Source organism: Lissotriton helveticus, chromosome 10, assembly GCF_964261635.1.
Source record: "Lissotriton helveticus chromosome 10, aLisHel1.1, whole genome shotgun sequence".
NCBI lineage: Eukaryota > Metazoa > Chordata > Amphibia > Caudata > Salamandridae > Lissotriton > Lissotriton helveticus.
The window spans coordinates 89936108-89961914 of record NC_136071.1 but is presented as its reverse complement, the minus strand read 5'-3'; the positions used below and the strand labels follow the sequence as shown (position 1 = coordinate 89961914).

At 45.4% G+C, this 25807-nt stretch overlaps 1 protein-coding gene across 6 annotated transcripts in view; it reads right to left on the bottom strand.

The window, feature by feature from the left end:
- Nucleotides 1-23130, bottom strand: part of ARHGAP17 (Rho GTPase activating protein 17) — a 337930-nt gene extending 314800 nt beyond the window's left edge. For 2 of the 6 annotated variants that reach the window (XM_078664826.1, XM_078664828.1), the window contains exon 1: nucleotides 22445-23060. In XM_078664826.1, coding sequence (XP_078520952.1) covers nucleotides 22445-22497 — 53 coding nt within the window. In that variant the 5' untranslated portion in view covers nucleotides 22498-23060. Of the gene's footprint in view, nucleotides 1-22444 lie in introns of all 6 variants that reach the window. The other 4 variants (XM_078664824.1, XM_078664823.1, XM_078664827.1 and 1 more) reach the window with 4 other exon arrangements.
- Nucleotides 23131-25807: the final 2677 nt, after the last annotated feature.

Here is a 25807-nt window from a genome sequence, read left to right as displayed (position 1 = left end):
TTTTGACCCCACAGTCAAACTTGATTTTCAACACTTCCTGGTAAAGCTAAACCTGGCACCAACATCATGGACGATCCACTCAGTACCACTTTTGGGGGCCATTAAAAAAAACATCTTCCCTACAAGTACATGTAGCTGTAGCTCGGCTGCACTAGACACATTCTATACACCTATTAAGAATAAACCTCTACATACACTTTTACACATATGCTTTATAAACTTCAAAAGGATATTACGTGGGCAGAGAGCTGGTTATAGCTACATTTAGGGAAAAGGGCTGGGGGTGAGCTGGTCCTTTGACGAGGTTATAGGCTTGGCCTCTGTTCATTCCAGTGAAACGATAGAAGACACAAGGTCAAAGTCACCTTTATGGGCCAAACTAGTGTCCAAGGACACAGATGCCTTCAATCATTAGACACATCCAGCTTTTTGTCTGGCAAGGAAAGTACTGCACCACAATTTCACAAATTCCACAAAAATATTCATAAATATGCCCAACAGACCCCACCTTCAAAGTCTAAAGCCACAACAAATGATGATTGTGTGTACCTCATCACCAGTGCACTAATTGTTCTAGACTATAGGAAGCATACTACTCATTCTTTAATAACATATTTTCACTCACTCTTTAAGAATACATAGGCCTCCACTGGAATTGTGCTTCAAATATAAATCTATGCAAACATTAATTTTACATAGTAAGAGACATCGCTGAAATTGTCTTGGAGAAGATTCTACAAGCACCAACCTCTCGATTCACTGGCTCTGCATCCACTGGGTCTGGTCAACGTTCCTTTATGCGTGCGGGGAAGGGTACACATAGTAGCGTGCAGCCAACAAGATCACTCCATAACCTACGCTTCCGATCAACTGGCTTCTCTGTAGACATTAAGCTGTAAAGCGCAGTATGGAATTGGCTAAAAAGCAGAAAAACTTAAGAAACCGTTATACCTTGAGTTCAGAACATATGTGACCCGGTGGAGACGAAGATCTGGGATCCTTCTTAACAAGAAGGCACTTTCATGGCGGTTAAACAAGCACTGACCACAAGGAGGACCAGGTAATAGTGAGATAGGTATCTTAGAAGGGAGGATGCACAACCTAAAATTGCTCTGATGCAATTAACCCCTTCGACGCTCATGACGAGCTGGGCTCGTCATGCAGTAGCCTGCTCACACGCTCATGACGAGCCCAGCTCGTCATGAATAATGGGTTTTTGTAAATCCCAGCACAGGGCTGTAAATCTCCTAGCATCGATGCGGTTAAGGCCCCTATTATATATTTGTAATAACTGCTTTTGTTAAGGTAGAAGCTTTGAAAGCATCGCCTTATGAAAAGTCAGACAACCATATTTTAAGTGAAGATGAAAAGAATATCAAGCAGGACAACTTATCTCGATAACGGATTCTAACCACAGGAATGAAGCTACAGACGTAAACACAATCAGAAAAAAAAAAATACACAAGATAAATTATCATAAAACTGCCAATGCTGAGAAAGCCGTTATTTTTGATAGGATTCATTAAACACACACCACATTTCATGATAAACAAACAACTGATTAAGATTGAAGAACATAACTTTCTCATACGAGAAAGGAGTGTGCATATATCAAAGCCTCTGGCATAAACAGGGAGATTTTGGAACCAAACCGCACCATTGTTGGCAGAGACTTCAGTCACACTGTTAAGGTCATGACAGCACCTTCAGTTAGATCTTCCAGCCTCTCTCTTTCTAAAGAGTGTTGTTGGCTGGCTTGACAGATCGCAAGCTGCAGTAGCCCCCCCCCCCCCCTACCCCCCCCCCCGAGTTCTCTTTTGATGCAGTGAACGCATCTCATGTCAACATATGATCCAGTAATGAGACCTGTGCCCTATAATCTTCACAATCCAGCTCACTTCCCATGGGACCTTCCTCTAATGTCGTCTGCCTCTTCCGACCACCGATTCGCCTATTAAGTAAAGACTTTGAACTTCTCACTAATTACAGGGGACTTTCAAGCTGTTGGTTGAAGAAAACTTTTAAAGCAAATGTATGCTTTTCCTTTCTAGATGTGAAAGACCTATAGTGGACTTAGTAAGCCCTATTGTAGGCTTGCTAAGAACATACAGGGAATTGCAGCCCCCCACTGTTTGCATTGGTTGGCTTTACGGTCACTCTTATTTCCTTGCTTTGGATTGGATAGCTTCCTTTGCTTCAGCTTGTCCATCTTGTGTTTGTCCCACCCATGGAGCATAGCTTCTTTACCATCTCATTGATTGGGTGGCTTCCATCCTTCCTCGTGTCGTTTTTAAGGAACTACTTTGTATTTTTATTTAAGCACTCCATAAGAGTGATAGGGTTTTCCGGCTGTCTCCCTCTTGTGCTTCCCACTGCTCTCTCTCGACCTTGTGATTCTCTCCGCCATTCACACTAGTGTTACTATCCTTGCTCGGGAGCTTGTAATCCCCATACTGTACGTTTTCTCTTTCCCTCCATGTCCTCTCCTCTTGTTGCTTCTCCTCCCTGCCCTACCCAACCTGCTCACCCATTTTTAGGTCGAGCGTAGCGAAGGACCTATTGTCGGCGTGTTCGGGGGAATGTGAGACAGCGTTGGTGCACGTGCCTCGCTGTCTCAGATTCCTCCTCGAGGGCGCGCACGGCGCCGTGCACATCCCCTGCCTCGGCATTCGCAGCCTCTCTCAATCACACACAGTCATGCATGCGCACACACATTCCCACGCACACACACTCATCCCCCTCCCACCCCCCCGGCGCGCGCGCACCCCCCCCCCACGCGGGGCACTTCTCTGGATCTTCACGCTACCGCGGGGCTCTCCCTCCATGATGGGAGCACCGCATCAACGAGCAACACCTGCCTCTTCCGGCCGCGTCACAGGCCCCGCCCATGTCACGGGCAAGGATGCCTGACTTCCTGTTTTCGCCCCCGCCGGCAACACGTGCAGCAACCTAGACCGGTAACTTGTTTATTAATTATAATCATTTGTGTTGAAGGCTTAAAGGTCAGGCTGCCCGAAAATTGGCTAATGTGACCGGATGTACTGATGATTGTGTAGCTTAATTGCTGTAAAACATCGCAATATTGGTTTATGACGGGAGTATAACTCCAGAAGTGTAGAGAATGTGATCACTACACTGCGCTCACACGTAGCCGTGTAGTTTCTTTCGCGGCCATTGTGACGTCAGAGCTATGAAGATGTCGGCATCATATTATCGCGCTATCACAGCTGTTCTGATACCCAGATCACTTATTTTAAATGTGAGATTCGAGGGTCCCCATAAATCGGTTTCAACAATAGAACGTATGTACGTCAGGCAGCGACCCCTGCTGGCCAAGGCGTACCTTTGAGGTAAAAAAAATCCTTGTTATTTCATAGTGCTTAGATGAGCAGATGAGTTTTCTTTTGTAGCGTCCATTGTGAACCGAACCTCCTCTGGGCACAAGGGCGTTCAGGGACTGGATTTGTGCCCCTGAAATGTGAAGGATTGGGAGCACTGGGGCATGAAGCCCTGCCCGCTGCCTCCCCCCCCCCGAGCCTGTCACAATAATTACAGTGCCAATTTTAATGGTATCCAGCAATATTACCTCCTCACGTTGCCCACCAGTGCTAACTGCTCATTCTACCTCAAGTGACAGCGCCTCACACTGCCCACAAGTGCCGGCTTGTGGCTCTGCCCTACCGTACCAGCTACTCACATTGCCAGGAACTGTTCATATATCCCATTAACACCAGCCCCTTGCACGTTTCTCCAGTTCCTGCTCAGCCAGCGTTGCAGCTTGCTCCTCATTGCTGTCCCACCCCCCGGCATGCGCTACATTTTCATCATTGCAAATGATTGTTTGTATTAGGCTAAAAGGTTGCATTTTGTACCATTGGCTGGTAGCTTGTTTCAATTATCAGCTCACATTTTCTTCATTGTATGTACCCATTTCTTCTCCTGTTTCTAACATTTCTCATCCTCTCACCCTGTCTCTTCCTATCTCTCTTCCTCTTGATTCGCGCTGTCCTTTCATCCGCTTTCTTTCTCTCTGTCATAAGCTGCACTTTTCCTTTTCCAAAGCCCTGTTTTCGCCTCCCACTCATATCTACCTCCACCAATCCTTTCCTTCTTATATTTTGTATGCAAAACAAAAACACTTTCTCCACAAACAGCATTTTTATCCAGTCTCGCCTCTGGCTGTCTTTACATGCTTACACCCCCTCTCCAACAGACCACTCACTCACACTGCCCTCCTTTCACACAGACCACACACACTGGCTCCCTCGCACACAGACCACACACACTGGCTCCCGCGCACACAGACCACACACACTGGCTCCCTCGCACACAGACCACACACACTGGCTCCCTCGCACACAGACCACACCACACACTGCTGCACGCCTCACACTGCTGCACGCCTCACACTGCTGCACGCCTCACACTGCTGCACGCCTCAGACTGCTGCACGCCTCAGACTGCTGCACGCTGCACGCCTCACACTGCTGCACGCCCCACACTGCTGCACGCCCCACACTGCTGCACGCCCCACACTGCTGCACGCCCCACACTGCTGCACGCCCCACACTGCTGCACGCCCCACACTGCTGCACGCCCCACACTGCTGCACGCCCCACACTGCTGCACGCCCCACACTGCTGCACGCCGCACAACACCACCACATCACTCTGGGACACCACCACATCACTCTGGGACACCACCACATCACTCAGTGACACTACCACCACATCACTCAGTGACACTACCACCACATCACTCAGTGACACTACCACCACATCACTCAGGGACACTACCACCACATCACTCTGGGACACTACCACCACATCACTCTAATACACCACCACATCACTCTAATACACCACCACATCACTCTAATACACCACCACATCACTCAGCCCAACCACATCATCACTCAGCACCACAACAGCATCACTCAGCACCACAACAGCATCACTCAGCACCACAACAGCACTGTCCTTGCTTGCTACCACAAGCATTGCCATAGCCAATAGGACTCGAATTAGGAAAGTGTAAGCTATTGCCTTTGTGAATAACAATGCTATTAATTTATATATTTTCAAAGCCAACACATATCTAAAAAAAAAATTCATTTACAATACCAATAGCGCACACTTTCCTAATGCGAGACCTATTGCATTGCAAATGCTTGTTTTTAATGCACTTTCACTCTAGGATTCAAAACACCATTTTGGATGTACTTTTTTATTTTTTAAACTGATCCAGCTCTTTCTGCACCTACAGACACCACTCGGCGTTTACCACAACCCACTAACTCCGCATCCCTTGGTACAAGTTTTGGGGAAACCCTCCTCTAATCAGCCATAATTACAACTCATCAACAACGGAGGGCTCTAAATCTGCACTAAACCACATGTGCCAGTACACTCATTTCTGCTAACACAAGAACCCCAAAATACTTTTCGCTAGTAAATGTCCTTTCTCTAAAGTCCTTTCGTAGGCTGCACCATGACATTGAGGGTGGCAGTGAGTTAAGAACCCACTTGTGGGACATCCTGGACAAAAGAATAGATAACTCAAATATAATCCAGCAGCTGAATGGCTAATTGTAATTATCAAACCTGGGAAATACCATAAAGACATAGAAATTATGAAAATGGGGTATTTTACTATAAAAAGTCCTTTGATTTTGTAGCACCGACAACTGGTGCTACTTAACAAATCCTAAACATAATTCCATCCAACGAGAGGACACTCAACTCATTGGTGATGTTCTCTGCAAGGATTGGACCCAGTGACTTGCTTATTGCATAGATTTCAGCAGTATAAGTGTCTGCACTATGTGTGTCATCCATGCTAGCAAAGACCGCACATGTGCGATTTGGATCACTATAAAAAAAAGAAAAATTGAAACAGGCAAGCTAATGTTTACGTCTACAAAAGGCAGCACCTAAAGGTCCCGATTCGTGGCATAGACAACATGTCAAGATTAATACCTTTGGCACAAGGTAGTTTCCACTGCTGTCTCGCTGTAGGTACACATTCCCCTCATTCGATCAAACGACGAGGAGCGTTGCAAAGCAGGCTCTGACCCAAAAGGCTTCGGGTAGTGTGGACAAAGATGACTAGGGTTCAAAGACAGCCAACAAACGCAGAGCACTTAACCCTCTGTACCCAGCATTTATTAATGCAGAGGTGCAGCAGCCATAACCGAGGCATGCAACAGTCAACAGTACTATAAGTAACATCTCGCTAAAAAGGACCCAGAATAGAGGGTGGATAAATGGGTGCTGACTCCACATTTATGAACTCCAAAAAATTTCTCACAAATATACTATGAGAAATGTAAGACACTCTTGTTTTATCAACTTAGGAAGGGTGAAAGACTGAGTAGACAACTCAGTGATTTAAAGCAACGACTTTCAAAATGCATGCAGCCCTACACCAAGTCATCTCACAAGCTACAAAGCAACTCGCAGTATCCCACAATGGCCACCACCACTTCCTGTTTGGGTGTTAAAACCCTTGAACTTCCACTCTCCAGTTCAGCAGGAAAAAGGCTTCTAAACTGGTTTTGGACTTGTAAAAATCCCAAAAGTGGATTATCGTTGTTAGACAAGGAGGGTATTTCTCAAAGCAATTGAGACGGCCAACCTCGGACACTCCTACAAAGGTCACAAGTTTTTCACAAGACCTCAAGCTTGACCCAAAGAAGGAAGCACACAAGAATGAAATGAGTCAGAACCTGCAAATGTGCAAGAATTACAAATTCCGAGAATCTCCCTGCTCACAGACTTGGTCACAGAGAAGCTATTTGGGTATTCCAGAGTCAAAAGTGAGGCAGCTGGCAAGTCAAAGATTGGGCTTTTCTTATAGCTGTGTGGTGGAACAAAATTGCAAAATCGTAGTCAAATCCTCATTTGTTAATGCCATTTTTTACACAAGAGTAGGATTTTTTAATTTAAATTACTCAATCCTAAATTGAAATTAAAAGTCAAACGACAAACAGTGCAATGCAAAATCGAACCAATATGAAATAATCCCATGCTACTGACAAACCTATATCTAAATAAGTCAGCATAGGTAAAGAAAATCTCAAAGGGCTTTTCCTAACAAGGACTGACTTGTTTAGATGTAGCTGTTAAACATAAAGGAAATCACGAAGTCTAAACACTGCTGGATCGGGAAGAGGACACAGCGTCTAAAGGAGGCAAGTAATAAAAACAAATCTATTTTGGCATGAATCATGTAGATGGTGAATGATATTTTTATTTTATGGTATTTTTAGAAGGTGTTAACAGCTTGTGTTAGAGGCATGCATGAATTTGATCACAGCGTACAGACTAACTTGTGATTGGTTCCAATCCAAGGCTTTTCAGTGGACCACAGCCCCCTTCATCACCTGCTTGAACAACGTACCCCAAATAGAAGTTGCATGTACATGCGGTAGTAACAATGTTCAGCTAAAGAGCCTGTGAATGCCAACATGTTGTGGCAAAGGTATAGCGATGCCGTCTGTCGATGTACGGTACTATAAGGGCAGCCATACTTTCCTAAAAGGGCAATCCCTAAACACTATGTGCAAACTGATTGTGAGACTAAAGCAAAGCAAGCATGGAACTATGGAGACAAAAGGAGACTGTGGTGATGCCAACATTTTTGTTGTTATATTCATGGCGGGTCAATGGGGAATTATTTACTGTGGCATCTAAATAGGAAAGTTCATACATATTCAAAATGTATACTTGTTGATGGGCTCCCACCAAACCTGTAAGGAATTCTTTACCAGATATGTTCTAAGGTGAACACTAATATATCTAGTTTACTGACTTTGTTAAACTCAAACGGTGGTGACCACCTGGTAAACGAAAAAAAACTTATGTCTATTGGCTCAATAATACAGAAGTCACCTTTCCCACAATACACTTCACCAGAAATCAGCAATGATAGTGTCTCAGTAAAAAAATCCCAGAGGTTTATGGAGGTTCTTCTGCAAAGTTACCCATTGAATCTCACCCACCACTCACTGGGGCAGGTTGCCCGTAGACTGTGTGAGTTGCATGAGGGACAGGCAGAGAGGCAGACCAGACTGCCATGGAGTACAGTAGTCGCCAGCAACACCAATCATCTTCATCAGATGACCTGAAGAGGATGGAGTAATTGAGCTCACAGTGATGGGGTAAAACACCAAGTGTTTGAATGTTAACCCATTCCCTTCGTAAAACAGACTGGCTTCTAATTTACAGAGTGATTTTCACAATGGCTATTTAAAATACTGAATATATATTTCCAGACAGACGATAATCTGGTCTATTGGAACTGTAACATTTTAACAGTGCAAAATGTTTAGCTAACACAATGTGCGAGAGGACCTAGAATGAAGTGTGTGCCTAGATGGAAAGAGTCCCTTCAGCTAGCTGTAACCTTTCATGCTTCTTTGCAAAGTAACAGCACATATATATATATATATATATATATATATATATATATATATATTATATTTGACTGGCGTTGGTGGCCCATTTGGTTTTCAACATAGATTTTTCTCCCAACAACTTAATGACGCCTGAAATGCTACCCCGTTTGAAAGATGGTTTTAAGAATTCTAAATATTAGGTGGGCTAAAAAGGGCTTCTATAGGAGGCATTGAAGGAGTTTGCACGAAATAAAAACTACTTCAAAAGACTCAGATAGAGTAGCTGGGTAATGAAGATAATCTATCCGAGTCTTTTGAAGTAGTATATATCTATATATCTATCTCAAGGGCCCATTCAGATGCAAACATTTTGACTACCTTCAATGCTCTCAGGTTAAAAAACACAACGGCCTTCCACTTGGACAATTACTGTATATTTACAGATTCGGTTTGAAGCTTGGTAGAACTGGTTAATAACTACGGATGATGGTTTATGTTGTTTACACCTTACATTGCTTTATTACTTCTTTGAAAGTGAAGTGGGTGTATGGACACTTCCCATGTCATGGAGTATTTGTGCATCTAAATTAAAATGTACATTGCTAATAGAGTACAGATTAATTAATCCACGTCTATGCTGATGTGAAATTATTACAGTGGAAACAAATTTGCTAGGACCTGTTAAAGTGCATTTTTCTGGCTTATGCTAACCATATCTCAGAAGGGCTTCAACGCCATTCTGTTCAAATGAATGTCACATTATTTGTTTACTTTCGGTTTATATTTCTGACTGACACTACATGCAGCAAGATGGGGGATTTGTTTATTTCTGAATGGCAGCATTCTCGAAGATGGCCTAAAGCTTTGCTAATATTTTTCAAGGGCCTTCCGCTTGCACACAGTACTGCATTTATTCACAATTGTATTGTAATTGCATTTATATAGCGCTTTCTACCCCTGACTAGGCGTCTAAGCACTTTTTAGGTTTCGCCTGGCGTAGCACTGCGCAGCAGTGTTCGCGCAGGCGAAATCTTATGTTAGAACAGTACGGGGCTTTGTCCCGCCTCTCTCTTCCATTGGCTAGCTCCATAAATGGAGGCTAGCCATTGAAAGAGAGATCTGTCAGTCATTGCCCGAGCAGATTCGTGGGCGTTCCGGCGATTTTTACTCATCCCGCCCCTTTTAGAACATCATGCGGCGGTTGCTTTTTAGGTTTCGCCTGGCGTTTACTGCGCAAGCAGTATCGCGCAGGCGAAAACTTTTGTAAACAAGTATGGGGCTTCGTTCCGCCTCTCTGTCCCATTGGCTAGCTCCATAAATGGAGGCTAGCCATTGGAACAGAGATGCTTCACTCATTCCCCGAGCAGATTCGTGGGCGTTCCCACGATTTTTACTCATCCCGCCCATTTTCGTGCGTCAGTGCGGCGGTGGGCGGGGTTTATTTTTTTTGCTCGTCGAGGTTTCATTTGTTCATTCCCCGGCCGACCGCCGCCGGAAGTCCAGGTGAGTGCCTTTCTTGCCGTTCCCTCCCCCCTCCCGCTGTCCGTTCCTTTCCCACCCCCCATCCCGCTGTCCGTTCCTTTCCCACCCCCCCTCCCGCTGTCCGTTCCTTTCCCGCCCCCCCTCCCGCTGTCCGTGATGCTGTCAAAGATGTATGCCCACCCCTGAAGATGGATGGAATCCCGCTCTCTGAGCTCTTGCTGCCCTTGAGGCCAAACTCTGGCCCTTGATCCAGCCAAATCATCTTACATCCGTTTCCGCTCTTCCTTCCAACCTCAAGCATGTCAGCTACCCCGCACTTTGTCTAGGCTCACTGCCGGTGAATTCCAAATCTTATGTTTCTTCAGTGATCTTTGCCATTTGAAATATCAGATCGTCCCTTCACTACCCCTCTTTTTGTCCTATTTCCAGGCACTACATTCTGCTGAGCTTAATTGTTTTGTCATTAGTTGCCTATGAAGCATGTTGCACTTCAATCTAACAACCCATACTGTCGTCCTGCTTCGCTTGAGGCAATATCTGGAGCCTGCCTGTAATGTTTCAAAATTGCTGTTATTTTAAACCTGCTTAAGAAACGATTCCCAGTTGCGTTCTTTTTGTTCAAATAGTATTGCGTATCTGAACCCCTTTTTCTACAGAATCATGAGGCAACCTCAGTTTAATAACTTAACGGGCTATGTGTATGCCTTTAAACTGATCAACCCAGTGCTATTTGGCTTTTGTCAACTCAGCTTTTTAGAAATGCTCCCTCACGCCTGCCCAGTTTTCTCAGCTGTGACTCCCACACGCTCTCCTTCTTTTCTATTCTCATCTTTCTAAGTTTCCTTCAGTGTTGGATAGTCAATGATAAAGCCATGTTTGCACACTTACTTCCTTAGGCATCGATAGCATAACTCTGAAGTGATATGTATCTCATCTCTCATATCACTCCTTCTGTTTCTTGTTACCCAACAGACTATATCCACATGTCTCCCTACCATATGAAATTATCAGGAGTTCAAGTCTGAGTCGTATTAGCTAAGGACCATGGTGTATAGTTTAGTACCAGCATATGATTAGAGTCTTAAATCTTCTCAGCCTTACAGAAGTTCCAGGTTCCTGCTTCAAAGTAGGAACATTAGACCGTTCCACTATTGCCCACAATGTAAAGCTGTGCTGGAAGGGGGCCCTTCGACTTATCGGATGAACCCACATGGATGACTCCGCTGTGGTTGGGTAGATAAACCCCCCCCCTTCTGGTTGGTTTACAAGGATTTGGGAGGCGGGACAGAATTGGTATCACTCACTTGGGGGATGTCTGGCGAGGCGAAGCCCCCATGTCCTTCCAACCCATGCCATGATGCAGTGCCTGCCCCTCTCTCCATCCTCCCCCGACCCGCCAGATCTACCCCCTCCTCTCACCGGGCACCTTTGCTTATACTTACAGACACTCCTGCTCTTCTCCATTCTAAATAGGAGGGAACGGAGGCTGCAATGTCTTCTAGCTACTTAGCCAGCTCTGCAAGTTTGCACTCCTGCTGAGGAGATCTGTATACAGTTGAATTAACTTTGATTCCCCACTCTCTGACATGCTGTTATTTAACCAACACATCGGAGTCGTGAAACAATTTGCGGCATCGCCCCTCCAGTCTCCAGCCCGCCCCCTCCCAGCACAAACACACACAATGCTTTTAGTGCTGTCACTGGTGATTGTTATCCGAGCGGCGCCGGCACGGAGCTCTGTTTTCTGTGACAAATTACAGGCTGCTGTGATAATATCAGGGCGCTCGTGTGTGAGGGGTTGTGGCGTTGCCCCTCCCTGCGGCAGGAGACCGGTACACTGCAGGGGGGTCGGGGGGTGGGGTTGGCAGGCTTGCAGACTCACTGTGGCTCATTCGAAAGGGGGATGAGGGAGGGGTGTTTCATCATTAGAGGGAGGCGGGCCCAGTCTGAAGAGATGGCAGAGAGGGGCTGTTTATGTAACACTGAGACATCCCTGACACCAATCACAGTATCTGCTTAGCTGGCTGGTGAGGCTGTTGAAGATCCACTCCTATGTCAGGAAGGCCTGACATGCAACTACGTCCTCTGCACACGCCAACGTTAGAGCCAGCTACCTGTCAGGCATTATCTCCGTTTCTCCACAGGCAGTCCATTTCTCGTCTCACCCTCTTATTTATTTCGGACATCGTTCGGACGTGGCTGAGCATGCCTCCCAATGTGGTGCTAATGGTATCAGAGCAAAATCCTTTGGGACATGGAAAAGGTGTCATGCGTCATACGGAATGGAAGTTTGTGCGAGAGCACGCTGTGTCCCATTGATTCTTCCATTGCTTGCCTGTCCGTGTCAGGTGTGCCTGCTGCATTGTTAGTGACTGCAGAGGCTATTGGCAATGTAAATGACAATGCCATTTATTTATCTGTTTTCAAAACCAACACATAAATACAAATTTTGTCATTTACAATGCCAATAGCTCTAACTGTTCCAAAGGCGAAACCATTGCATTGTAAATGCTTGTTTTTTTTTTCAGCAAAGGCGTGTTTTTGTCATTCCGCCGAAGATGGCGGCCGGGCAGTAGCTTACTTGCGAAGCTCCTTCTTGAAACTTTCGAGTTCGTATATGTAATGTACCTTTTGCTACCTCGTATATTTTGTTTGCTCACAATTGTCACTTTTGCCTCATGTAACTTAACGTCTGCTTTTGTAATTTGTTCACTTGGTAATCACAGTGACTCGTGATTTCTGAGGCAGTGTTCAGTGCGGCTCTTTAAACTGAATGAGTGGCAGCGCTTTGGGGAGGCGGAGCCATCCGCTGACGTCAGAGGCCAGGGGGGTCGGAGGGTTTAGCACTTGAGCAGATTTCATCCGCTCTGTGGAGATCCTGTTATTATATGTGTTAATTCATACACAACATGTCTGTGTGCTGAGGACGCGCGTTGCTAAGAGACAGAGATAAATCCCTGACATCGTACTGCGCACAGGAATGCACCGTGTCAGACACCTTGCAGATCTATGTAAAAAGATTTTTATCAACACCTACATTTGTTTTGTCCCACGCTAACACCCCAAAAAGTGTTCAAAACGACATCTCGCTGTCTTACCGGTACTTCAATATCACTTACTATAGACGCCACGTGAAAACAAATGCACAGCATTTTTTGGTGGTTTTGTTATTTTTTTGTTGCTGTTATATATAGCGCGAACTCGGCCGAAGGCCGCTTTCCATGAGCACCACATTACACAACACATACTCGTGTTTTTTATAGGCTTGTGGAGATTACGTAATTAGCCAAGAATCACGGGATGTTGAGCAGACACCCGGAATCCAAGATCCAACCATTCCCTCTGCCCTTACCCGTGCCCTCAGCTCTGACACCTGTGCCCTGTGACCCTCGCCGGTGACCATGTCCAGCATGGCGGGGGAGATCGTGGCCTTCCTGCTGGCCCTGTCGGGCTGGGTGCTGGTCTGCTCCATGCTGCCCACCGACTAATAGAAGGTGTCGAGCATCGACGGCACGGTCATCACAACGGCCACCTTCTGGTCCAACTTGTGGAAGACCTGCATTACCGACTCCACCGGCATCTCAAACTGCAAGGACTTCCCGTTGATGCAGGCCCTGGAGGGTGCGTCCCGACAGGGGGGGGGGGGCTGTGTGTGTTTGTGTATGTGTATGTGGCTCTGTGTATGTGTGTGTGTGGCTCTGTGTGTGGCTCTGTAGGTATGTATGTGTGTGGGACTCTGTGTGGGTCTGTGCGTTTGTGTGTGGCATTTGCGAGAGATTAAGCTATTGGCATTGTAAATGACCGTGCCATTTATTTATCTGTTTTCAAAACCAACACATACATAAAAATGTTGTCATTTACAATGCCAATAGCTCTAACTTTTTCAAAGGCGAAACCGTTGCATTGTAAATGCTTGTTCGGTGAGTTGCAGGCTACTCCGGAACCCATAATGGATTTATTGTTGAATTTGAATAGTGAAAATATGAAAGTAATTTGAGCAATGAATATGATAGTTAATTATTTTGATTGAGAAGGATAGTGGAGGGATAGAAGAGGGAAAAAGCTTGGCTTTTATATAGCGCTTGCTACCCCTGCCACTGTTGCTTACGTAACTAGCTTGTTCCGACAACCTCCAGAGGACATTAGGTCAGAGGGGCTGAATCAATATTCATGATGAAGTAGGTTAGTGCTAAAGTGATACGGTTATATATGAAGATTTGTAATTCTGTAAGTGGATTTGTTCAAAATGAAATTATTTGCTTACACAATGAGGAGTTTGTAGTTCTACTGCTTTCTTATGGATAAAATGGTTATATAAACCCTTTAATTTGGGGGCAAGCTAAATCTTTTTGCTCTCTACTACGGATGCTGTTCAATTTCCTGTGCCTTGTTCTAAGTTAACATTGTCCCCTATCCACCCAACGGCTGGGCGCACCACTGAGCTGTACGATTTAAGGGGTGTAGTGCGATCACAGATGCTCTCCATTTCGCCCCAGACAGCAGACTCACTGGACCATAACATGCACTGCAGGAAAAGTCTGAAAGCGACAGTAATAACCTATAAGGTCCTAGAAACCGGTCAATGCTTTTGTTTGGGTGTTATTTTGATGAGCCTTCAGAAGAATGAATAGCAAAGTTTGGTCATTCTGGATCTATGGGAGACAAGTGACCAGAGACACAGACATTAAATGTTTAAAGTAGCACCCAATGCTGACATGGACTCTTTTTTTGAATTAAAAAAAATGGATTAAAGAAGAATTAGATTGGTTTAACTGGAGATAATGGTCTATAGGAAAATCAGGAGGTTCCCAAGGGAAGAAAAAGCCTGTGGGGCTTGGGCAGAGGCAATCATGTAATTTAATTAATTAATTCATTCATTCATTCATGACGTCCATGCAATAAACTTCCCTGCCACTCATTCAGAAGTACCAGCAAACGGTGCAGTCATGCAACTGCTTAGTTCATCCCAAATCTGCTCTCCTCCAGCTCTGGGAAGATCATTGACTGGACTGTGTGGAAAAATAAAATCGGAAGCGTAGCAATGACAGGAAACTACAGCAGAGTCAGGGAAATGCAAAAAACATCTGTTTCTTGTTCATCAGCAGTTGGAATGAAACCTACACCGAGGTGGGCGGGGCGGACTCAAGTCTGCCCAAATCCGAGAGGTGCACGGAAAAACCGCTTGAAGGAAGACATGTCGGGGAGATGGGGGTGGGGTTAGACTTACAGTATAGCTGCCAGGGAACAAGGAGGCGCACTATGTAGAAAAGCTTAACAGAAAATGATAGAACTGAAGAGTGAGATCTTGCAGGGAAAAAAAAGGTCTCACAATGTGTCTGTGGATGCAATAAGTGTTTCAGTAACCGGAATGTAACTCAGAACAGCTGCTGTCGCACACAAACCCACCAAGGCCTCAAGACAGTCTGAACAGAAGGATTTTGCTTATTACTGCACCTCGGCTGACCATCTCTACATACATCATCACTTCTGGTTCAACCCTTGTCCAACCTCCAACAAAGATCCACGGACACTGTTGCTCCATGTGGCCACCACACAGACAGGCTTAAAACATGGTATGGATGTGCAGTGACCATTTATTTATTTGTGTTTTGTATAGTGCAAACCAGGTCAAGGAAGGCAGGCATCAGGAAGCTTTATAGAGATCAGTGTTTAATACTTATTTAGCCTGACATCAGCACATGGAAAGCTATACACAACATTTCTCTTATTTAGCCTGACATCAGCACATGGAAAGCTATACACAACATTTCTCTTTTATACCATTGCTCTTACAGAGAGAAACACAGAGCGTACTTGAGCAGCAACGCAGGGCCCAGCAAAACAGCAAGAACCACCTAAATAAAAAATATCAAACTTAGGGTTGGCCATAAATAAGGCCCGGACAGGTGACATCTATTGAACAGAAAGCGTTTTAGGTCTTTTTTAAAGGCAGAAAGGGAATGAGTACCAAGGCCTGCTGGATTCTTATGGGGGCACCCTGAGGATGACAGTAAGGAGACGTGGCATGCCTTAACACCCGGTGGTGACAGAAGAAGGACCTTGGAGCCACAGTGAATGCCTCCCCAAGGTCGGTCCGAGATCAGCGTTATGTAACGCTGAGAAACATTGTGCACTTTTCTATGCTCCAAGGGCCATTTCCTAAATGCCCCTGAGATCAATGAGAAACCACTGCAGTTTGTTAAGGTATAGTGAAAACAGCAGCTGCTAAAATAAGACAGGCCACTGCCAGCACAGGAGCCTTCATGCACAAGCCCTCCAAGTAGAAGTACCGGCCACTTCTCTGGTTTTATTTCTCTCAATCACTTAGAGGGCAAGAATTTTAAAAAATGGAGGGAAAAAAATGGAGTCTGATTTTTCACGATGTCTGGAAGATGCCTTCTGTCAAAGTCCCTCTTGATGGCCATTAACAATGCAATGGGTCTGGCTTTCCTACAGTGTTACCTTTTGAGAGGTGTGCATGTGTGTCTGATACCGCCACGAATTGCTCATTGCGGACCTTAGGATACACATGTAATAGCGTTGCAGGATTATTGTATGGTGCTTGCTGCACACCGTCGGGGCAGCACGTCCTTGCATCTCCAAAACACCAATGCTCCCCTTTAACACTACAGCTGAAGTGCAGAGGCTCTCAGAACAAGCACATAAGTGCACATCTTGCATCAGCAACAGCCAGAGGAAGCCAGTAACAGCGGATGGTTTACCTCGCCTCCATGTAATATCATACCAATAGTTTACGCCAGCAATTCCCTAAAGCAGTATAAAAACCACATTTCTTTGAACTGATAAAAGCGAAAAAATTGGATACCCTTTCGCAAAAATGTGCTTAGGAGCTCAGATTCTGCTTCTGTCTCTTCAGAAGCCTCGAATACGCACACCTATATCAGATGTGGTAATGACCTAATTACCATACATGATAAAATCCTACTTTGAGGTGTTTGGTGTTACTGGGTGCAATAATTACCGGATATTTCGAGTTGAGCCTGCAAAAAAATAGACCCAAATTAATTTTTTTGAGCTTAACAAACCAAAAGTCGCATTTGGCCCAAATAAATATGAGTAGGTCTGACCTGCTATAATCTACCAGGGGGAAACTGAAGGCCTCTTTCTATGTTTGTCACAAAACTCCTAAGTATGGAATGTGTGGGGATAGTAGTTACCGCACATACTGATTGCCAAGCACTGGGGCACTCGTAAGGGAAGAGATGACATTCTGTCTCAAAGGCTTGATGCGACGATGATCACGGTAGGTTTCCCTTCTTTCAGGATCTCCTCACCCTACCCCCCATTTGCTGGATCGAGTGCTATTTTGTGAATGCAAAAAATGCTATTCACGAGAAACAATTACAGGCTATAATGAGTACTTAATAATTGAACAGATTCTTTGACTTGTGTGCAATCCTAGCTGACCCTCCGCCATCTGCCTCCCTTTTCTTATGACCCAGTGGGATGGGCTACCTGCTGTTACTACATGACTTTCACTCCCAGATCAATGAAAAACCAAAAGGAAAAGGTTTCTACTGTTAACGATCAGAGCTGCATCAGTCGCAAACCAATAGAGAGCTCTAAGTTTTCTTGCGGTGAGGTCTAAAAAGGGTAGTCAAATGACTAAGAGGTTTCTACACAGAGTCTAGCTGCCTCTTTCAGAACAATGTCTGTGATTTGACTTGAATGAATATTAAAGAAGAAAAACATTCCTGTGACAAAGAAATAATCATTATTTCTATCCTCTTTGAACTATGTTTAAATATGATAAAATGTATTCTTTGCTGAAGACAAAGTCCTTTCTCAACATCAACAAGAACATGAATACAAGGCAATATTTTCACCTCTTTAGTACCAGTTTGAAACATGAAAACAGCAATAAGGAGTTGAAAGGCGATCAGTTTAAGTCTGTAACATGGCTGTCAGTGCACTCTGTTACATGCCTGTTCTTTTACCAACTTCTTATCTGTCGGAGGTACAAAGAAGTTTTATTCAAATCAGTAATAATGAAGAGGAAGATAGATAATGCAGCAATCCAGGAAATTCATAATAATGGAGAAAAATCCTGCGCCTGCAGAATTCTTCAATCCCAGAAGCCTGCTCTAATGGCCACCCACTGTCGAAGTACTTTATTTCCTGGCCGCCAAACTATGACAGAGCACTTTACACCTCACTGCCGCAAAATAAAACACGTTACTCTACCATAGTGTTCCCCATGGCAGGGTACCTTACAGTTTCGTAACTGTCTGATGGCAAAGTACTATCTGCTGTCACGGTACCACCCATAATAGAACATCAAGCATTCCTATGAAACCCAAAGAGAGAGCGTCTACTCCCCTACACACCCCATCTTACACAATGGATACCTGACAATGCACCACAGATTTCGAAGGTCACATACAACAGAATAGGTAGATTAAGGGGAGAAGAGAGTGATCAGTCCCTAGTCCCAAGCCAGCCAAATAATGAGGCTACAAAACAAAAACCTAGAGGAATACAAGGGGAACTGAATCATACCAACTGCGACATTGAGAAACTGGGCTGAACATGCCATCAGGCAATCACACACGCCCTAGAACATGAGGAGTGTTAGAAGAGAGGGATAGAAGAGCTTCTCACCGGGACCCTTATGTTCCAATCACTATACAACAATGAGCACACACGAGTGTGGCTTGGTGGAAACGTTCTGGTACATTTATGCGGATTGCTGTTTGGGGGGGAAACCATTCACCACAGATTTGTGATTAATAAAGATAAGGAAATACAAAACATGTAAACAAAGATGGATGCTGGTCTCGAGGCCCATTCACATAAGTGCAGAATTTTAATGTGCTAAAATACAATAGGCAAGCATGTATGCTGCAGTAAAAAACCTTGACTGAAGAACAATTACCTTTAAAGGCAACATGGTTGCAAACACAAATCTGACTTTGGTTGCTACTGCAGGCCACACTCCCGCAAAATTATACGAGATTCCAGCAATATTAAAAATTGATGAAGTTGTTCATACCTGAAAAAAGACTCTAGGGAGGCGCTAGGTGCCTAAAATGCTGTACAGGAAGGATGGCAACCAGACAGAGTTGCAGACATTTAAAACGAATCCATGGCTTTGATAGCACGAGAAATGCAAGTCAAAGAGCGATCATTACGGGCAGATCTTCCATCTTCGTATCGATCTGGTCTTCCACAGATGTGTCTCAAGAATAAGGTTTGGGAACAACTTTGTTAGCCATTATAAATAACTGCTTAGAGATTCCATGTAGGCATCATTAAGAAGATTTAAACGCTCACATTAATTTCAGTGAGAACATGGATTGACTTTTAGTGCCTTCCATTTGCTCTGCTTGCTACTATAAGAACCACCGGGGTTTAAAGGAAGTTTCAATAGAACAATCACACTCTAAGATGGTTGGTAAATGTAAACAAGAAAGTTTTACACAGAATACAGATTTAGTCATGTTACCAGCTTTCTATTGTTTGTTTGCGGGAATGAGAGACTCTCCCAAATACCTTTCACAGACGGCAAATGGATAGCAACGTCTTAAGACCAACTACAGAGGCGGAGAAAGGCAGTGTGAATCAGCCATATCCAGTTCCAAGATAAAAAGAAAAAAAGAAGCTTTGTTTCAAAGTCAATATTTTGACTGCAACGTTTCCCACCATGATATGGTAATTTAACCAGCACAGTTAATTAAATTTTAATTTCTGTAGTTTAGCCATAGATCTCTGCTACGCTATGCCAATAAAACATAAGGATAGAAATAAGAATCCCATGTCCCTAACCTAGAATAAAAATAGAAATTAGAGCTATAGCACTGCATTCAGAGTCTAAAGGCCAATTTTCGAAGGTCCCAGTTAGCATGCACGTACTATTTACCGCAAACCAGGGAGGTGGTATGACACGAACCACATCAGGCTACGCAGGCCAAAGGACAAGTTACAAAGCAAGAGGACCATAAATAAATGCACCACCCAACAAACGATGAAGATTACTGGAGGCACAAAAATGAATAGCTCTAGTATATAGAAATATGTCACCCTTTGACTCTGGCCAATCGCACAGCAAATGGTAGTCTTGCTTCAATGTCTACCTTATGCTCTATTTTGATGAATTAATCAGCAAACCCATGTCCACATCAGACCTACTAAAAATATTTGTAGAAGTACCAAGCAGTCTCCCTAAAAATGGGTGGCCTAAATAACTTCAGTAACTAAGGAGAACCTAGAAGCTTCCCTAACTATCAAAGTATTTTATGCACCACACCCATCACCTGATGACAAGGCTTAAGGCCACTGAACGAGGAACTCAAGAGCACAAATGTCAACCATTTGAAGATCTGCTCAGCACGTTATGGGCAAGACACAGCACAGCCAACTTACACATCCCAGGGTCCCCACATCAAGAAGCAAAGTGGGTCCATTGTTAACATATATCACCCCTCAACATCTCTTATGTGGCATTAGCTTGAACATCACAGTATATTTGCATGCAAGCTCAGGACCAAAATTATAAACAAAATTTCAGGTTGGACAAACCAGTGCAGTAACCAGCTAAGTAGAGTATAATCATAAGTAATACTGTAAAGTGAAATGCCAAGCTGTTCAAAGCTTCCAACTTAGTGAAACCCATAAACTGCCTCTCTGATTCTCACACATCATCCACCACACTTCTACATGCTCCGTTCCATACACTGGCAACCGCACATCAGTGGTCCTAACTCATGACATGGAAACACTTCCCACGTAGGATCATAAAATAGAGACAACAAACTTCCAACCACAAACCCTACATGCTGTAGCTTGCTGCCTATGAATGTAAGAGCTTCAGTGGCCCACATAAGGGTAATAATCTTTATATAAATACTGCAATACAATTAGTCCTGTGGAAAACCTGAATACTTCCACGAAAACAACAAGATAAAAATCAGAAGGTCACAAGAAACATTAAGCTTGGATTGAAGGGTTGAAAGAAAGAATGCCCTTGCGTGTCATGATGACTAAGAAATGACAACAACTGTAATTAGGTCTTCATCATTTGGGAAACCAAACTTTCATTAGAAGGATGTGTTTAATTTATTAAAGATTATAAAAAGTATCAATGCTGAAAACCTATTAAATGCACGCAGGGTGATTCAATTTGTATATGTCACCTATGAATACACAAGGCTACAATGGTGTAATTGCTGGTGGTAAACACTTCTAGGTTTGTGCACAAAAGTACCTTTTTCTAATAGAAGGAATCATTGGCTATCCTGGGTCAGAGGATACACTTCTGTAACGCCGCATATCTGGCAGTACCAACATTAAAGATGCTTAAAGATTGGAGTACAGCCATGAGGTACAAAAATATACTTGAACTATTCTAATTATAGGGCATATTCTAACACTTAACTATTAGACACCAACCCCATTGCTACTTTCATGATCGAGCCTTGCCACAGGACAGGGCATCATAACATCATCTTAATTCTACCTCACACAAGAGCAAGATACAGTTCCACCGTTGCTCATGGGCAAAGTACCCCACAGTGCCATATACCATGCTTTGCAGTTCCCTGTGTTACTGAATAGCACAGCATCTAAGACCTTAAGCAATCCAACATCCTTGGTCATCGCACAGTGACCTCTTTATAGATTCCACGCAATAGCAAAGCAGCACGTATGATGATCTTCAGAACAGAGATCCTTACTCTAGAGTATGTGGCATAATAGACTGCTGTGTGTCCGCTTGTGGCGCATTCATCATCCCAACGTTTTATCACAAAGCTCTTTAAACCTCAAAGGGTCACCCCAAGGAAGAATAACACACACTTCAAAGTTTAAACCTATGGAGGATGTTTTATAACTCACACGTTCAATCAAGAACAGATGTATGTATCCCTCGCATATCATCCCTTTTTTTTTTAATTAGGAAATGTTAACAGCACACCTGTAGCCCGAAGGGACAACTATTCATTGCACATCACACAGAGGCTAAGAAAGAACACATTACAATTCTACAAAGAACAACATTACTAAAAGTGAGGCATTAGTAAATAGAATATTCGTCCAACGTAGCTCAGAGTCATGGCAGTAGTGGGAAGCCCATGGGCATTTTTGGGGGGCAGAGATTGGACGAACAGATGAGTCTTGAGCTCCTTTTCTAACTTTGTGTGGGGGCAAGCTTAAATGCAGTTCCAGAGAGATCCTTTTCAACAGTCTGGGCTTTCAGTTTCATCAAACTGTAGCATTCTTTGCACCTCCCAGTCACACTCTTAACACAGTAATTACACCCATCACTATCAACTCGTCACAGCGCCGTGCACAAGAAGTGTCAGCTCATTCCAGTCTCACTCCAAGGTCCTCTTCTCTATGACTGAATATTGGGCGCTCCGTTTCTCAGCCCGACAGCAGAATACCTTAACTAATGAGTAATAAGCACTTTATTTAGTTGCTCATAGGAGTCTGGGGATCGCTAACACTGTGGGATGTCATTAACCTGCTCACTGACAGCGCAATAAAACCTCACAGAGCTCATAAATGTCACTGCACTTTAAAGCAAAGCCCCCACCCCGGTCTTACCTTCCCACAGTCTGGTTGGCCAGCTGCTTCATGCGGTTGAATTGCTTCTTCATGGTGCTCCCTCTGCTGCTTCACCTCCAGGGATCAGATGATGCAGGCAAGACTGGGCATGAGCTCCCCAGAGCCCCCAGGGAATGTTTCCACCTATCTCCAGGCCAGGGCGAGGCTGCTCCCTTCTTCGCCACTCCTACACAGGGATATTAGTCCCTTGGGGGCACCTTGCCGGCGGGGGCCTGGGGAGGCGCCCTCCCAATTCTGCCCCCCGAGCACAGGACGCAGCTTTTTCCAGGGTCAGGGTCAGGCCTAGGCGAGGATGTAGCAGCACCCGTCCAAGCGTCCTCTCGTTGGGCGAAACAGCTTGATGCAGGGTTACCCCGTGGGGGGAACACGGGTCCCCACAGACCGGCTGAGGAGGGGTACCTAACCGGACCCTGCAACCGTCACTTAGTCCTCCAGGACACCCATGACAACTCTCCTGAAGCAGGCGGATATCCCAGAATTGTAGCCCTAGCCCCGCCTCCCGAGAGAGGAAAATATCGGATTTCTGCTGCTTTGCTTCCCCCCCTGGCCCACAAGACTGCAAGAAGAACTCGGAGCAACTTCAAGTAGTGAGGGCAGGGGGGAGGCAACGGGAAAGCTAGTTTATACTGAATGACAGGCGATGGGCTGGGGCTAGGACGATGTGGGTGGTGGCACTGCCCCAGCCGCCCTGTGATTGGCTACAAAAAAGATCGACCCGCCCCCCGGAAAAGACAACACTGCCACCGCGGAAGAAGCAGGCAAGAGACTAAGCTCGATGTTTCGGAAGTGATCCTCCAGCAAATACCGGAAGTAAACGCCCACATTGCTCCGGAAGAAACTACACAAAAGTGATGGACCAGCCGCTTGGGGCCGCCATTTGATACACTACTAAGAACACTGTCAGTTTACGCTGATGCTTGGACTTGTTAAGAAGACCCCTGAGGGTTCAGGGTTGTGGCATCAGCGCGAGAAACCCCCCGGCTGGAAATAAACTTAAAGAAGCATCTAGGCGCTGTATAAGTGCGCGGCTCGGAGAGGGTCCTAGTCAGTGGCAGGTCTTGCCAGGATTGGGTGTCCCCTAGGGTGAGCCCCCCTGCAACTGACGCTGAGTAACATTCTGAGAAAGCAAGGAAAACAAGCATTGAAAATGCAATAGGTCTCGCAATAGAAGAGTTTAACTTTTTTCGTTTTGCAAATGGATGAGTGGCGTTGCGTGGATGAGTGGCGTTGCGTGGATGAGTGGCGTTGCGTGGATGAGTGGAGTGTGAGTGGCGTTGCGTGTGTGAGTGGCGTTGCGTGTGTGAGTGGCGTTGCGTGTGTGAGTGGCGTTGCGTGTGTGAGTGGCGTTGCGTGGGTGAGTGGCGTTGCGTGGGTGAGTGGGGTTGGAATGCAATAGGTTTCGCATTAGAAAAGTTGTAGTTATTGGTCTTGTAAATGACATAATTTATTTATTTTTTCGTTGTTAAAATTGCTAAATTGATGGCTTTGTCATTTACAATGCCAATAGTTATAACTTTTGCGAATGTGACACCTATAGCATTTGGAATGCAACATGTTTTGTATTTACGTGACTTATATGGCAGCTCTGGTCGTTATGCTACATCTCTAGATAGTTTTATCTTTCGCAAATGTGACACCTATTGTAACACAATATGTGTTGTGAGGGTGAGGGGTTGAGGGTGAGGGGTTGAGGGTGAGGGGTTGAGGGTGAGTGAGGGTGAGGGTGAGTGAGGGTGAGGGGTTGAGGGTGGGTGAGGGGTTGAGGGTGAGTGAGGGTGAGGTGTTGAGGGTGAGTGAGGGTGAGGTGTTGAGGGTGAGTGAGGGTGAGGGGTTGAGGGTGGGTGAGGGGTTGAGGGTGAGTGAGGGTGAAGGGTTGAGGGTGAGTGAGGGTGAGGGTGGGTGAGGGTGGGTGAGGGTGGGTGAGGGTGAGGGGTTGAGGGTGAGTGAGGGTGAGTGAGGGTGAGGGGTTGAGGGTGAGTGAGGGTGGGTGAGGGTGAGGGGTTGATGGTGAGTGAGGGTGAGGGTGAGTGAGGGTGAGTGAGGGTGAGTGAGTGAGTGAGGGTGAGTGAGTGAGGGTGAGTGAGTGAGGGTGAGTGAGGGTGAGTGAGGGTGAGGGGTTGAGGGTGAGTGAGGGTGAGTGAGTGTGAGGGGTTGAGGGTGGGTGAGGGGTTGAGGGTGAGTGAGGGTGAGGCTGAGGGGTTGAGGGTGAGTGAGGGTGAGTGAGAGTGAGGGTGAGTGGTGGGTTGAGGGTGAAGGGTTGAGGGTGGGTGAGGGGTTGAGGGTGAGTGAGGGTGAGGGGTTGAGGGTGAGTGAGGGTGACGCACTGTGCACCCAGTAAATGCACATTACAAGGGAGCTCGATCTTGAACCAGTATTACCTTGACGACCAGGATAAGGGCCTAAGGGATCTAATGCCTTACTTACCAACACTTCACTCGCCTATGCCTCATGTACAAACACCTACATAGATAAAAGGGTGCTTGCCCTAAATGTATTTAGTTGTGCCCTGGAGGTTTCAGCGCCGTGTTGCGGCGCCTGCGGGCCTGGTTAGAAAGAAGCTGAAAAGTTGAGCCGCTAACTCCCCTTTTGTTTTTTGGAACAACTTCTGCATTGTTTCATTCCATCTCTTTGTGAGTTGTGCTCTGGTGCGCACGCAGCCCGTGAACAGACTTCATTTAATAAATACTGCGTGACAGTGTTTAATCCAGTCACCTAATAAGGGAGTTTACGGAACACACAGTCTTGCGGAAATTAAACAAGTGTGATAGAAAGTATGATGCAAGCCTCAAGCCCTTGATTCGGCCATGCCCCCTTCCAGATTCCGGTTCCAACCTAGCCATTCTGCCTAGATTTAGCAGATCATGAGGCACAGCGCAGGCTCTCGAAAAGAGAAGACGACAGCCTTTGATGCAGAGCGCAAGTGAAGCTGCTGGCGGCAGATACATTCAGGCCCCTTTGTCCAGCCGAACCACGTGACCGTCTTTAAAGGGTCCGAGGTCGGGATGCTATCAGAGACAGTGTGCCCTGTGAAAAGATGGAGAGATAAGAGGTAGCTGCCCCGCCCAGTCTCTCGGGGGCTGGGAGCCACTGCACACCTTTGATGTCTCCCCTCCCCATACAGATAAAGCAGACCAGAACCAACTGTAAACTGCTGAGTAATGGCGTCACTGCAAATCACTCCAGGCCCGAGGTGTCATGGGATGCCAGCTCCACATACGGTGAACCCGAGCAGAGTCACACACATAGCACTGAGGGCTTAAAAGGTGAAAAACACTGCTCGTTAAAGCGTGTAAAAGAATACCAAAAACTGCCGTGAATGCACCCAGGGACGCTGATGGGAGG